The following is a 16,829-nucleotide window of genomic DNA, read 5'->3' as shown; positions in this document are numbered from 1 at the left end:
AGATTTGACGAGCGACGCTCTTCTCGGCTCATTAAAACCATCTGTTCCGGCGCGTCGTCTGTTCCGATTTTTCGCGATTTACGCGTACCGCACACGCATCGATTTTATTTGCCCCGACGACGTAGCAGCGGCCAATCAAACGCTCAACGGAGGCCAATTAAACGAGCACGTCACGTAGGTTAAACGACTGCGCGACGACGTCCAATTATTCGATATTATTATATTATTGTTGTTGTCCGTCGGCGAAATATCGTTTGCAAATATATATATATATTTACGCACGCAACGTCGTCCTTGGCCGGTCGAGCAATAATTTCAGAAACAAACGACCGGCGTTACGGGGCCACACAGTGTGCTCGCGGCGAGCTGGCGTGCAATAGTACCTATATAGACTTACTGGTACGACTATATATACATATTACACATAATATATGTATATTATATGTTTCCCGAAACCTGCACCACGTGAAACGAGAAGGACTTTTCACCAATCACCGCCTTTTCTTATCGCGTTGGCGATATTATGGTCTTGGTCGTTCTAATAGCCGACCGCCAAATCTGCTGCAACAGCGTTGACGGGTTGTTATGTTTAAAACATAAAAAAAAAAAAGAAAAAAACAATAATTTTGTTTTAAACGCAAAACACGTTTTATTTTTTATTTTTTTTTTCCCAAACCCTGGGCGACGGCGACGTCCCTAAAATGACTTCTGCATAACGTGAACTCACGGTATATAATTTAAGTACGCTCTGCGAATTTATCGTTGTTGTTTTCTTCGCGGAACTAAATAATATTTTTTGAATTAATTAATAAGGATAAGAGAACGTCGGGGAGGAAAATTTCACTCCCTTCAACCCAACATACACACCCGGCAGAGGACACGACCGTCGGGCTTTACTCGCGGGCGCCGCCTAGTCATCGTCTTGTAATAATATTAAACTTCGGTCGTATAATGTAGGTACAATAATATTATTACCTATATCGTAACTCGAGAGGAGAATCCAAATACACCGCGACGACGAAGACTATAAACGCCTTGTTTAGTCGGTTATATTATATATATAGGCATCCCACGGTGTCCATTATTAATGATCCGCCGGGTGTCCGTCACATATCATACACGAACATACACTTCACACCTATCCGCCATCATCGACGTCTAAAGCATATAATATACGCCAGTCATTAAACCCATCTTCCGAGCAGCCCGGTGTACATAATACGATATATTATATTATTATAGACTTTGTATTACATATCGTTATACCTAAATGTTATACGAAATATTAATCCTATATATTATATATATATATATATATATATATATATACTATTATACCAATAAAGTAGAATTTTTTTTTCCTTCACCCGTTTCGTTTTCCCAAATCAATTTGTTCAATAATAATTATCGAGGAATTCGTATCGATCATCACTAGTTTAATATTATAACGCCGCCGCCACCCGACCGACACCCACTACGCTCATCTAACCCCGTTAGTGACCTGTGACCGGCTCGTTCCTTTTATATGATTTTTTTTCATCTCGTCTTCTTTTACTACTAATTTACAGCGACGACCGAAACCGCCGGAATAGTTTTATTTTTCGTGTAACCGAAAAAAAATTTACCCACATTCGACGACCTACAAAAATTCGTAACGTGCAAACGGTATATTTCATTATATTCGTTTTCGCGTTTCGTTCTGCCCATTTCGTCTGTTATTTCTGTCTATTTTTCACCGTCGCTATATCGATGTAACGAATAACCGCACTAAAGTCCATGCTATACTATGTCACTATAATATTATGATGTTTAACATCACAATTTATGTAACGATTTATTAATATATATAAAAATATGTAAAGGATACAAAATGGTCTATATGTGATATATGTCTATATGTAATAAAATAAAAAAATCCATCCCCAAACGCCGAAAAAAGAACCTTCCCGCTGTTTATATTTTCATTAATTTAAAATTGTTATATTTTAACAAATTACATTTTACACACTAACACATTAATAAATTATGTAAATATTATTGCATTACGTTTATTTATTTTTACAATTGTACCTATAGGGCTGCACTTTGGTTGTACGTACGTAATAACAGTTACTAGTTATCATTATAATTATTTATTTTGTAGCTATTTTCTGGTCCCTGCAGGTTATCTTATTTTTTTGATTGTGGTATGTGTTGGATAGGTACGTACAAATCGTACAAATTTTATTTTATTTGTCCTTTTTCTAATCTAATGAACCTATACAATTGTCACGTTGCTTGTCTGATAAAATCCATGTCTTGATAGCATTATCGAGGTTATTGGTATATATATATTTTTTTTTTATTGAAAAATAAGTCTTAAAAATGTTTTGGACAAGTGTGTAATATAACCATCAGACCATGTTTCTACTAAACTGTATATACAATTTAAATAAAGGAAAATGCTGGAGTGATTTTTTTTACGGTAGTTTTGGGGAATGATTTTAGACGAATAACATTAGCCATTAGTCATCACAATAAATTATTATGTTAAAACTCTAACGAGGTTAATGACGAATAAATAATAAATATATATATTTTATTATAATATTATAATAATACAATAATATATTTGAAAATACGTCGTAAAGCATCGTTTCAACGCTGATAAAATACTAAATTATTATTTTTATAAATTCTGAGAGCATTAATTTGTCTTCAGACTTTTCACGATGCCTACACGCCGACCGCGACATAATCTAGCTTGATATCATCGTACAAGATCATAGGCTGCATACTTTTTATTTTCGTTTGATTTGAAGGACCGGCGACCGGCTCGTTGTTGTCGCCATCGTCATAGTCGAAATCTACGTCGAAGTCTACACCCATAGCACATCGGAAAAAAATCAATAGAAAGTTGAACGTACACAAACAACTTTGACACCATAATAACACCTGTAACGAACATTTTTAGTTTTTAATTCATATAATCGGTTGGGCTGGACTTTTGTAAACGACCACGTGCTGGCAGGGATTTTTAGAATCTGTATCACAGCTAGTACCTAAAAATATCGAATTTTAATCAAGTTCTATCAAATTATATACTAATTTTACTATTGATGTCATTTAATATCACGTGCACTATTTATTTTCTCTCTCTGGCCAACTTTCAACATAGACAAAACACACTCACGCAAAAAAATTTTTGGTAGATTTTGAGTAATCTTAGAGTAAAATTACCAATATTATAAAAGTTATAAAGAATATACTTTTAGATTCTGAGCGAAGCGAAAGAATGTGTTGGTTTTACAATGATGTGTTTTTTTCTGTCTGTCAGCAACATTTCGGATAGTAAGCATGCTTCGATTTTTGAGATCAGCAATTTTTCTGATAGAAAAGTGAACCTATTTGGTACTTTTGGGAGGGTGAAATTGAAAATTCCAAGCAATTTTAGAAAGCGTCGAGAAAAATTACGTGAAACCGCTAAAAATGGGATTTTAATTTCCAACGATATGTTTATCACCATAGCAATGAATAAAAAATAATAATATTATAATAGGACGCTAACCGCTCAGAATCGTTTTTCGTGTACAATGGTTTATTATCATTGTATTCAAATATAACACATCCATTACAACTACTGTACAGCAGAGCAGTGCCCACTTGTCCACCTTTTTTAGGTTTGAACACATCTATATTTTGTATTTTATAATTATTTGGCTTTATATTTTATTCTATAAAAAAAAATTGTAAATATAAATGTACCTATGGGTATCTAACCTATTAGGTAAATGTTTTTGAAACAATAATTATACAAGTTAATAATATGTCAACCCTTAAAACTCTTTCTATTTTTTTTAGATTTATGATTTTACTCGAAAATTAATTAAAACATAAAAAATTGATTTTGCATGAATGCGCGTGTTGTCCTTATCATGGTCTTGCTATGTTGCGCGTGGGTCAAATAATGAAACAAATAATACGTTGACAAATATCTTAATATTATCATTTAATTTTGTATTATTTTTCGTTAAGTTTATTATTGTTAAGTTATTACTATTTTTTATTCAAAATAGCCATAATTGAATTGTTCTGACCTTCCATAAATTGTAGTACATTTTTCTGCGTTTTGTAATAAAAACAATATACAAATTATAATTACTTAAAATATTTTGGTTTCTTAATATTTATAACTGGATAACAATTTTTAATTTTGAAGAATATAAAATGTAAAATTGATCTTTTTATGTAGACGAAAAACCTGATTCTTGAAAAATATATTGATACCGACCCGAATCTTTTAAATCGGTACCAGGGTGAGCCAGACTTTTTTTGTATAGATAGTAAATACAGACAAAAAATATCCAGCTAAATTACAGCTCTGTTATAAACTGTCAGTTCGTATAATATGGACCTTCAATACTTACTATAGTTCTGATGTAGTATGGCTTCTCAATTTTTTCACTGAAACAAAATACTTAACATAAAATATTCAAATCGATAGTGCAGTCGTCGACACAGCAGGGGTGGAGGTTAATTTTGATCCTATACTTACAATCGATTGCGAAAGTAGTTGTCCACCGGTAGGTATAATAGGGTTGAAACAAATAATAGATAGCCGTTGGTAAACTGTAAAGAGATTACGATCGAATATATAAAATACCAAAAATTGAAACAACTGGCGAAGAAGACCACTTGCCACTGCCCAACCATGTCACTGTTCAATAGGAAAAAAAATAATACAAATAAATACAACTACGGACTAGTACAGAAATTGTTTCGTGCAGGGACATTCTCGGGAAGAGACCGTGGGTACTAGCGATAACAGTATACGATAATATACATAATAATATAATACTTAAATTTAATTTTCCTAATAACTCTGAAAGGAAAAATATTCACATGCAATTGCTGCATGTAAAACTGGGAATAAACCCCAAAGTATGCATTAACATCGCCGTTACAGATAAACTAACAAACCCTGAAACAATCACTTTAAATACGTCTGTCGCGCAAGGATCTGACATTCAATTCCAGCTGATGCATTCCAAACCAACTCCACGACGACTCTGAAAACACACTTTGGCATATCGAATCCTTGTATATAGGTACCAAAAAATGAGGTCAGATCGGGATAGATCGGTGTTATAATATAGTAGCCCGCTCAGAGTTTGCAAATGAGTATAAGACAACGGACCTGAAGTATTTGCTGTGATCAAACTCGGTGACTGAAGATCCGCCGCGGCCAAATACCAGGAACATGCTCATCCACACGACCGAGCTGATGCACACTTGTAACGAGAACGAAAACGTGTCGTAACAGTTGCTGCTCATGTACCAGACCCGGTCGTCGGACAGGAGCGTCTGGTTCTGTTCCCTGGACACTTCCTGCACGATGAGAGCAGCGTTGTACAGGTAACAGCGGTGACTCGACAGTTCCACGGCCAGGTAGAACATGACGCCACTGGCCAAGCCCAACACGGCCGTCAGCGCGTACCCGACCATGTGACTCGCTTGCCACACGATGGGCACCAGATTGGTGTCCCTTAGTCGGACGGCGACCATACTATTTTCTTCGCTATCGTTTTTGTCTTCTGGCTCGATCATAATAATATAGCTGCAGATTTGGCGTCCGTATTTTTATGATATATTCTGTTTTTATAAATTGTTTACAGACACGATTTGGTAAAATCATATTATGATATTATTATATTATTATTATGGTTATCTGTTGTCGGGCAAACGGTCCAAATAGTGTGTGCCCGGGCGCATGGGTAACACTTTTGGCGGCTGCACCTAAATAATAATAATAATAATAACGTGACGTAGAATATTATATAACTTCTGTTTAGAATAAAACAAGTTTGAAATAAGTCTATATTATATTATTATTATGTAAAATTCTAGATTATTTTGGCTAAACAAACTACCTAGGTATGTATATTTATTACAATATATGTCATATCATATGCGTTTGTCGACCGTGTGCTCTACATCGCGTTCTTTTTCTTCTCGGTCCCCCCCTCCCTTTTACTCATAATATCATGCGTGTTATAATAATGTATACGCGCGCGTTACGTGAATGATAAATACGTAGGAAGTACTTGTTTTTTATATATGTATATATTATACAATATACATAATAATATATCATATTATATATATATTTATACGAATATTTGTGTCATCGGATTTACATTTAAGTTTTCTAAAACAGGCAATTCATATTACATGCATTATTATACTCACAACACGTCAACACACTCTTTCTTTTAATTTTAATTCCCGCGTGTCCCGGGGACAACTATTTCGATGAACTCTACGTGCGTTATATATAATTATTCGATGAATCTGAAAACTTAATGCACACTGCAGCATAGGATTTTGATTAAGTTGTGCAGATAGTCGATAATTATTATGATCAATCTATAGAGAGAAAAAATGAAAACTCATTTTGGAATCTTTGTCAGTTACAGTTTGTGATAATTATCGGCAGGCTCATACGGCGGTTTAACACGCGTCATGCGCGCGGCGATGAAAGCGGCGCGAGTCCATAAGGGATCGATCCCCCGTGGTCTTTTTTTTATTAAGGTTTTTTATTTTATAATCTCTTTGCGGCATTAAAAACGAAAAGCAATTAAACGTCGATTGGATTATTTATTGAAATATCGATTATCGTTTCTAGGTGAATTATTTTTCACAAGGTGTTTTACGGTATAGATACCTAGGTACCTCATAGCTCTTATATATTATTACAATATGATATACAAATCGGTAGGTCAGGATACACTTTAATTAATTGTTGTACACATTTTATCTTATTGTTTGTTATTCTAATGGCACTATTTAAATCACCGTTTTATTTTACTTGTATCTCAGTTTAATTAGCGTTAAACCTAAGTAACTTATTATATTACATAGATCTTTCCGTCTCATAAATCATAATAATATAGATGGTTAAGCGCACACAAGTGTTAAGTATTCATGTATGCATATTTAAAGATGTATGGGTAATGTATTAAGAAATAATTAAAACAATTTCTTGTAAAATATACTATTATATAACTTCCTACAAACAAAAATACATTAATTAAATATAGGTAATATTTTCATAATTCATAACAACAGTCGTGACAGTAATATTCATATTACACCTAATTTGCGCACAAGAGAATACAGTACCTATTATAAAAGGTTTATTGTATTGCATGACACATTTTATACAAAATTGCACTTGTTTGTGCTTAAATTATTATTTTTGAAGAATGCGTTTCAATTGAAAGAAATAAAATTTAATTTTGAAAAATATATGTCACCGCAAGTGCCTTTCAATCGGGACGTCCACGAAATCATCTTATTATGAGAGTGCGAGACGACATCGCGGGAGACACTATATAGACATTAGACAGTGCAATCTATCATAGCCCCTCCGAGTCCCACACGCCACCGGAGACATGCAGTGTACTTTGTTGCGGTGGAACGAATATATTATTATTATACGCTCCTTTTACGTAATATATATGATATACAAATATACAATGTACATTTAATACCCATAATATGCTATGCGTGCTTAAACCGATCCCCTCGACCGAGTGTTTCTGTTTTTGTCGCTCTTCACACTCGCTCGTGACAGCGGTCGTGTACGATACCTAATCGTATTATTGTTATTATGGTAAACGCACGCGGAGACTGCAGGCCAGCTGCGGCGAGATGACGATAGATATCACCGACGATAATGATACGTATAGGTAATCCGTCCGGTGCTTCTGGATTCTAAGTTTTACGATCGGTAGTCGATTAAACTGGAGGTGGTCACAATGTAAATAAACGAGTGGTGCGCCTAGGCCGGACTACCGTCGTGGTCGTATATACATATAATAATATTATAATAATATCGCATCTGCGTCGCAACCCAGCAGCGACACTATAATATACAGCAGCTATCCATCAGTCTATAATACCGCCGCTCCGGATCCGATTTCTCCGATAAGACGATTATCACAATGACCTTTGAGATTTATTCAAGATGGAGTTTTTTTTTTCCATCATTTCGACCCGTATTCTAATAACAGCTGCGCAGTCGTGGTCAGTGTCTGAAATAGGGGATGGTGAGTGGTATTATAGGGTGCTAAGCGCCCACCTAAAAAAAATCAACGAGCCTTATAATACCGACTTCATATTTTCCACTCACTTTCTTGACTTGTCGAAAATAACGTCCCCAATAGTTTTATAGATCGTTTGCATATAATATAACATGCGGAACTCGTGAAGCCTTACGGCGGGCTGCAAGTTGCCGTCTGCTGCACATGACTTGAAAAAAATATACGTTCGGAGTAGAAAAATAATATCGTTCACGATCGACCGGCCAAATTGTCGAAGTCGTATCCGACGGGCGGGAAACGCAATGATATAACTAAAATATAACAATATAATAATATGCACGTTCCCTACGCGGTTTTTGTACCCACTCATAGTAAAACATTTTTATAAATATTCATATTCTCGTCGTGTATGGGACGATGAACACCCGAGATACTCGTTATTATTATTTCCCTTTAAACGCACGTGTAGACAAGGAATTTCGTATGCGTCTTGCCCCGTGTGCCACGCTGACGTTAGCTGCATACATTAATCGGTCTAGATGTCCACGAGCTGTGCATTGTTAGATGCGCCGCCGTTCCATTATAACATTATTATCGTATGTATACCTACTCAAGGCCCTATATGAGGAGGGTCCAGGAGGTCTGACCCCCCCCCCCTCGAAACGTCTTCAATATGTCTTATTTTTAAACAAATATCAAACCTAAATTCAATAAAATTACAATACATGTTTTGGACCCCTCCCCCTAAAAAAAATTTCTGGATACGGCCTTGTACCAACGGTGTTATCCGCGGTCATTTTCCCCCGACATACCTAAAACAAAAACTTTCGAACAATCCCCCCCCCCCCCGCACCATAAACAATTGTTGTGTATTATACACAAACTTTATGAAAATCAAAATTCCGACCACATAAAATAAATTAATATTGTGCACCAATATAATGATAATATTACACTGGACGTTGTATACTTCGATACAATAATGCAAAGCCGCGTTATGAAGAAGGAAAATTCAACGCAGTGGTGTCTGCAGGCGTAAAGACACATATTATGAAAATACAATAATACAAAACAATATAAAATACAAGAATTAGATCGCAATCGTATATTTATATATTATTAATTATATGTATCAATCGTATTATACTCCCGCGTCAGGTTACATTAAATTTGTATGCAGTTGACGGTTAAAAAAAAAAGTGATAGGCCAGATAACTGGAAACCTTGACCAATGTAGTCACTCCCGACTCCCTTCTGGAAAAGTCAAATTTAAAATCATTATATTATTGTCATATTTCAAGGTTTGAAAGCAAACGATGTCTATAACGTGACTTGTCGCATGTTTCAGGAAAAAAATGGCGAAGTCTGACACCACAAGACCGTCGGCCGTACGTGGAAGAAGCTGAACGGCTGCGGGTGATCCACATGCAAGAACACCCCAACTACAAGTATAGGCCCAGGCGCAGGAAGCACAACAAGCAGCGGGCGGGCTCGCCGACTTCTGTGGTCGGCGTGTCGGCGGCCGTGGCGCAGGGTGGCTCCGCACACTCGCCCACGTCCCGGCGCCCAAACTCGGCGGGCCAAATCAAGCTGGTCCAGTACCCGTCCAGCTCGCCGTACCAGAGCTCGTCGTCGTACTCGTCACCGGCTATCCACCAGCAGCAGCCGTACGCGTACCAGCCGTACAGCCCGTCCAAGACGACGTCGCCGTACTACCCGAACAGCGAGAGCCCATACTCGCCTGTCCGCGTATCCGAAGTCATTACTCCTGAGTCTTCGCCCACGTGCAGCCCCGATCCGGACAAACCCACCGGTCCCGCCACGGCCACCGACGAAACTGGCGGCGGTGGCGGACAGGCCCCAGACGGTGGACTGCTGCAGCAGCGGTCGGCCAGCAAGACGCCCACGCTTCCCACGCCCGAGCTGTCGCCCATGGAACCGGCCACGGGCGCAGGCAAAGACCCGCACCACCACTCACACCACCATCAACACCACGGCCACCAACACTTGCACCACCCCTATCATCGGACCGACGTCGTCAAGTACGAACTCGACGACTTTGGCGGCTATTACGGCGGCGGTGGTGGACAGAAACAGCTAAACAATAATAACAACCACCACCGACAATTCAACAACAATAATATTCAGACGTCGTCTTATCAACCGGCTCCCGGTTCGATAGCGGCCATGGGTGTGGCCAAGGGCATGGTGATGATGTGCACCAATCAGCGATTGGCGTACGAGCACAACAACATCGTAACCGGTACGTTTTACCCTCCGATAGCCACATCCCAAGACCAACAGGTTCTGGGACCCAATTCACAACACCACCAACAACAGCAACAACAACAACAGCAACAACAGCAGCAGCAGCAGCAGCAGCCGCATTACGCCAACAGGCCGTTCTATTCGACAAGCGGACTTCAAGCCGCCGGCACCGCCGTTTATACGAGCGGCCTCTCGTCGGCAGCGACCATCGCAGCCGGCAGACCTCCATCCGATGGATACCACGGTAAGTGTACACGGACTGCTTGTGGACAGTTAAATCACTCCCCCCCATTTCATTATTCTTGCGGAGCCTGGACGCATTTATTGTTCCAGAGATTCAGCCCCGATTGTACTCATCAATATTTCTAATATTTCTCATGTCTCGTTTTACAGTTGCCGGAAGTATACTGCAACAGCAGCAAGAAGACCACCACCACAACTTACAGGGCTTGCAACAGCACAGGCAACAGTCGACGGGCAATGACTACCATGGAGGTGGTGGCGGAACGGGCAGAGGTGGGGGTGAAATCATCGAGATGAGCTTCGACCATCACCAATCGCCGTCAGAAATGCTATTGGCCAACCTTCAGCGGCCCAGATCTCAGCAATCCGACATCACGGTGGATGCGTCGTCATCTGCCGGAGGTGGCTCCGAACTTGACCGGTACTTAAAGTACATGGCCCAACAGCCGGACAACAATCACAACTATCAGCAACAGCAGCAACACAACGTTATGTTTGCCGGCATACAACAATCGCACCACCAACAACAACAACAACAACAACAACAACAACACCACCACCACCATCTACAGCAACAGCAGCAGCAACAACACCAGCAGCATCAGCAACAGCAACAGCAGCAACAGTACAGCTCTTACTATGCGCCGGCAGTGGTGCAACACATCGTGCACCAGGACGTCCACCATCACCACCAACAGCACCACAGTCCGTCGTATCTTCTCAACAACTGCGGTATAAAAAGCGAATTTGGCGGTTACGCGACCCTGGACGGCCTACCGCCCCAACATTATCCCGACGTGCAGAACGTCCCGGCCACGGCCAATATGCAGAGCGTGGCCGCGGCCGCGGCAGCCGCTGCAGCGGGACAGGTGTTGGCCGCTAGCGGTGGTGGAAAACCGGACGAGGAGTTCAGCGTCATACTTGCGGACGTCCGAAAGACTTGCTACAGCAGTTGAGGTCATCTGATGATCTGGTTGGCGGGCGTTACGGAAAACGAAAGCCGAACAGATTCGTTTTGGTCCGCTCTCCGAAAATGCACTCGAAATCAAACTCTACACGTTGTGTGCGTTCTTCTGGTTGCGATTTTCATTATGATTTTCTATTATTACTATTATTATTTTATTTATTTTTGCAAACGCGGTCAAAGAGCGTACACAACATATTATTATTGTGTAATAACCATACCGTTTACTAATATATTATAACGATGTTAGTACGTGTGCATGTATAATATTCGAAAACCACATAGGCTCTGTGATTATTCGCTTTATCTTGGGCGACGATGTTTTTTTATTTTTATTATTATTATTATTATTATTATTATTATTATTAATATTTATCTGTGTTTATATAATTATATATTTTTATCATTATACGTAAGAGCCAAGAGTATGGTATATAGTAGAGCCAAGTATACAAGTTATGCTACAGGCAACTAAACACGTGTTATCGTAAACTATATTTTTATTATATCATTATTACTTATAGCTTTAACGTATTATATTATTACAGGGTTTGTTATGATATGCATAAAATACAATATCGTTTTGTGTGATTAAATATAATTATTGTATAGACTATTATTATAATATAGCTGATATTGTACATACGTAAAATTTTACAGAGGGTTAATTTTAAATTCCGCTTTTCGACCGCAGTCTTCCTACGATCTAAGTACACGTCGTATATAATAAATTATAAGAGTCGTGTCACTATACCTAAAGTATATCGATATGTGTATTAAGTTTTCTATATAACTAATTTCTGTACATACAATATTATAATAACAATTTTCGGTTGTATTGATACAGTTATATTATTTTGTAAACCGTTCTTACCATGCTCGTATTATTGGCTAAATATATACTAAATGTATGTGTACCCTATACGTTGCGCATGTGTTGTAATTATACTTTATTCCGTTATTCAGTGTAATATGTATAATATGTGTATTTTTTTTTATATTGAATTTTGTAGTACCTAAATATTAATTATATATTAAAATCGCACATTGAAGAAACATATTATTATTAATTTTTACCTACATAATTGTCTAATATTGTCGGGTCGTCTTATACACTTTCTTCATACCTGTTGAATACGCGAGTCATGTGCACACTGTACAAAGTGTGTATATAATATTTTATTTTTACATATTCAATAATATATTCGTGTATAAGTGCAGTTCAGTGTTGGATATCAGGATATATATTATAATATATTTGAATCAATTAATGTTTCGTTGTTTGCCATACAAAGTGCACGTGCAGAGGACGCAGACTTTAATCATAGATTCATCGGCCAAATTAATTATGAAAATTATTAATTGTATTATACATTGCAGGTAGGCTGTATATTACTACAGTGGCTATAATAATTTAATTCGTAATTTTAACTATATCTATATGTACCTATTTTACCTATTTGTTCTGACTTCTAAGCTAGGTGTAATTTGTAAAAACTAAAAAGTAAAAGAAAAAGGCGTTAAAAAATTGACTAAAATACGTTTTATATCTACTAAATATATTGAATAAAACATTTTCCCGGCCAGTCGACCAGCCGTCAACTGTGGTCAAGCGGCTATAACTTGCACTGCAGCGGCCCACGGGCCAATCGATCAGTCCAAAAAAATGTTGCACATGCTCAATGTGTTCCGCTGCACCCATGCGACGCCTATAGATGCACTATACATCAACGCCTGCCAGTTTTATACATTTTTTCTGTTTGTTTTTATCATTCATAACTAGGTGAAAAATCACCGTTAGTCTCACAGAGCCTCGTGACGAAACCGAACTCTAGCATAATATACATTAATTGTTTAAATGTCGACTTTGAGTAAAATTAATGGGTTTAAAATTAAAAACCTTGTGCGAAAAAAAAATATTATACGCGTGTACATTAAAGTTAAAAAACAACTTAATGACGCAGTCACACCCGCATATATGTTGTCACCGCATAACACAACACGACAGATTTGAATTCTGCAGCTGTCAATTTCGTGTAATAATTGATACGAGTGTATTGACCTATTGGCTATTATCCAACCAAATGATACCTTACCCAAGAACATAGGTATTATCTGCGTTTGTACCTTGGTTTTTTTAGGAAATGTTGGTTTGGGTATTAAAAAATGCTCAAAAGTAACTCTCTAAAAAATCTTTAAAAACTAACGTCCGTCAGTTTATGTATAGTATAAAATAATATTTGTGGGTATAGTATCATAGTAATTTTGTGACTAATATAAAATGAAACGTCTGTAAATGATTAAAAATATCATAAAACATTCAACAAAAAAATGGATGATATATAAGTATTTAATTTGATATTATATTGAGTCCTTTCTATAAAAATATAATACTCGAACGTCACCCAACATATTATACCTACCTATGTATATTATACGAATGCACAGTTTCGTACGGAACTTCAGAGCAACATATATTTTACTACTACGTCAGCCTTTACGAGCACTTACTTATCGCTTTCGAGTCCGTTTTTGATTTATGACGAAATACGTTTCCGGTGACTTGAATGTTATGATTTTTTTTTTCTCGTGTATTCCGTCCAACACCATTCTCGTCGTCCCCACATCGTTGCCGCCCACAACACCTGATATCGTGAACCGAGAAAAGCAGACCTACAATAGTCGTAATAATGTATTATGGTGAGTGAGAGAGACAGACAGACAAATATATGCATAATATTATATCGATGGTGAGAGAGAGACAGATAAATATACATAATATTATATAGATGGTGAGAGAGAGAGAGGAGAGCGAGTGAGAGAGATCAATCCACCTCGGCGGGACCGGCTCTAATAATCTTGGCCCGCGCAACACGCGATAAGATCGTATTAATATAATAAATGATCGTTTAAACATTAAACTAAATATTATAATATATACGCGCATACATCCGTTTTCGATATCTGGAAGTCCATCGTGTATACCACACACGATCATTATGACCAGACATTTCTGCCCCAATCACATACCTAATAATAATAATAATTTTATTATTATAGTAAGACGCGAGAGGACGTGTTGTATGCTGTCGTTGGTGCGTTGTTATAATAATATTATTATACGGTGTCGGAGTGTCGGATGATAATCGTAAAACATTATTAGTTATTATTATTATTATAATACTTATTGGTTGTTATAAGCCATCGTCGTCGAAACGACAATGAGAACGAGCCGATAGAAAAGACAAAAAAATAACTATCTGCGTTCAGACTTTGCACAGAGATGGGACTTGGGTTAGGTGAGATGGGTCATTTAACTATGCTATAATTATTTACTTACTGAAAATTTTAATTTCTTGGCCAAAAAAAATATAATTATTTTTATTATTATTATTATTATTATTATTATAGTATATAGGTATTTATTTTCATAAGGTTTACTAAAACGGTAAGCTACTATATACGTTCACGTGACCAAAACCTCAATATATTTTATTAAGATTTGTAATTTAACAAAAACACTGTTGGTTGACACTTAACCCACACGAGCATGTTCAGCGAGGAACATTATTCTGTTGAAATAAATATAAAAATAGAAATATATTTCTTAACACGAAAAAAAACACAATATCAACATAATAAGTAACTTTATTATATTAGTGACCTTAGTGACCTTAACAGTTTTTTTTTTAAATATGGTGTGCAAAGTTGCAAACAACCAAAAATGAAAAAAAAAAATATTTTAATTTTAATTTTTACTGAAAATGACAAAAGTCAATAGAATAAATAAAACAAAGAAAAATACAAGCCGAAAAAAATAATACCAGAAGATTATAACAATCAAAAATTGAAAAATTTAGATAAATGAATAAAATTTTGAATTTTAAACTTTGAACTGTGTGAATAGTTAAATTTACAAATGTTTAAAGCAATCATTTTTAAAGAAAAAGACAAAATGTCAAAACAACAATAATAAATTAATAAGGAAAAAAAAGTGGGTAAGTGGGTGTCGCTCTGCTGTACAGTAGGTTACAAGTGGGTCACTGTAATGGATTGTGTTAAATTTGAATTCAATGATATAATATCACTGAATAAGACAAACGATTCTGAGCGAAAACGGTCAGTTAGTCTATGATATTACTAAGTATATTTTTTGTGAAATTATTATGAATAAAGTAATATATATAATATTTACCTATTTACGTGGAACCTTGTTTTAAATTTTCAATCCTTAGCTACAAAAGTTGAACATTTTGTACATTTTCAATTACAAAATAATAATTAAATTTTAAATTTGATATATTTTGTTAAAATTCGAACTTTAAATGCTTATAAAAAAAAATTGTGGCTATGTATTTTCAATATTTTTCAACTGCTATTGTAACAATAAATCAGGAGCCTTGTACTAAATTTTAACGCTTTTTTACCCAACAAATAAAATTTTATTGATATTTATAGAAAAAAACTAAAAAATTTGAAAACTGACAATGTCCCTTAACAGCCTAAAAAGTGTCAAAATATTTTCAAAATGTTAAGGTTTATAGAAAATGCTAATAATATAAACATTCAGTGAAATTTTCATTTTGATAAAGGTAGACAAATTTATGAGGAATCTTGCATTACATTTTCAAATCTTAGATTTAAAAAGAACATTTTTTATGAATTTCTAACTCAAAATGATTTTGAAATTTTCGTGATTTTTACGTATTTTGTCAATATTTGAACTTTAAATACTTACAAAAAAAATTGTGGCTATAGATTTTTAATATCTTCATCAGTCTTTAAAAACATATATTAGGAGCCTTCTATTAAATTTTCAAGCTTTTATACCCAGCAAATGAAGTTTTATTGATATTTATAGAATAAAAAAATAAAAAATTGGAAACTGGAAATGTCCCTGAACAGCTCAAAATAAGTCAAAATATTTTAAAAAAGGCATGGTGTATAGAAAATTGTAATATTTACGAGTATATTCAGTAAACATTTCATGGTAATTTGTTTAAAAGTTTCACCAAAAACCAAAATCGATTTTCTCGAAAACAGATTTTGCGTAAAAATTTCCGTTTTTCCTTAATTTTTCTTTTCACGGCGCTTTTGAAAATTATTGGGAATTTTGAGTTTTGACCCCTTTATAGGTATATTTTATCGAAAAAAAATGACTTCACGGTAATAATTATTAGGCCTTGTAGAATTGTCTTATTTTGATAACTATTATTTTATCTGACAGAAGAAGATTTCCTACAGGCCGCATCAAACTCCGATTTTTATTT

The 16,829-nt window shown here is 36.1% G+C and overlaps 2 protein-coding genes across 3 annotated transcripts in view; one reads left to right on the top strand and one right to left on the bottom strand.

Moving 5' to 3' along the window:
* LOC100165234 (putative transcription factor SOX-15) overlaps positions 1 to 12,615 on the top strand; it is an 88,434-nt gene extending 75,819 nt beyond the window's left edge. Inside the window, exons 3-4 of the mRNA XM_001952507.5 lie at positions 9,433 to 10,596; positions 10,746 to 12,615. Coding sequence (XP_001952542.2) covers positions 9,433 to 10,596; positions 10,746 to 11,551 — 1,970 coding nt within the window. The 3' untranslated portion in view covers positions 11,552 to 12,615. The remainder of the gene's footprint in view (positions 1 to 9,432; positions 10,597 to 10,745) is intronic.
* Positions 1,345 to 15,199, bottom strand: LOC107884829. 2 transcript variants are annotated; one of them, XM_029490282.1, is made up of 4 exons: positions 14,071 to 15,199; positions 4,535 to 4,696; positions 4,407 to 4,443; positions 1,345 to 2,934 (listed from the first exon to the last, which is right to left on the bottom strand). In XM_029490282.1, the coding sequence occupies exons 2-4, from the start codon at positions 4,690 to 4,692 to the stop codon at positions 2,716 to 2,718; spliced, it is 414 nt and encodes a 137-aa protein (XP_029346142.1). In that variant the 5' UTR covers positions 4,693 to 4,696; positions 14,071 to 15,199; the 3' UTR covers positions 1,345 to 2,715. The 2 variants fall into 2 exon arrangements, with proteins under 2 accessions (XP_029346142.1, XP_029346141.1); XM_029490281.1 differs by lacking the exon at positions 14,071 to 15,199 and having other exon boundaries at positions 4,407 to 6,239.
* Between the last annotated feature and the right edge of the window lie 1,630 nt (positions 15,200 to 16,829).

The sequence above is a fragment of the Acyrthosiphon pisum genome, chromosome A2 (genome assembly GCF_005508785.2).
Source record: "Acyrthosiphon pisum isolate AL4f chromosome A2, pea_aphid_22Mar2018_4r6ur, whole genome shotgun sequence".
Lineage (NCBI taxonomy): Eukaryota > Metazoa > Arthropoda > Insecta > Hemiptera > Aphididae > Acyrthosiphon > Acyrthosiphon pisum.
The sequence above is the reverse complement of the archived record's forward strand: the minus strand, read 5'-3'. Positions and strand labels throughout refer to the sequence as shown.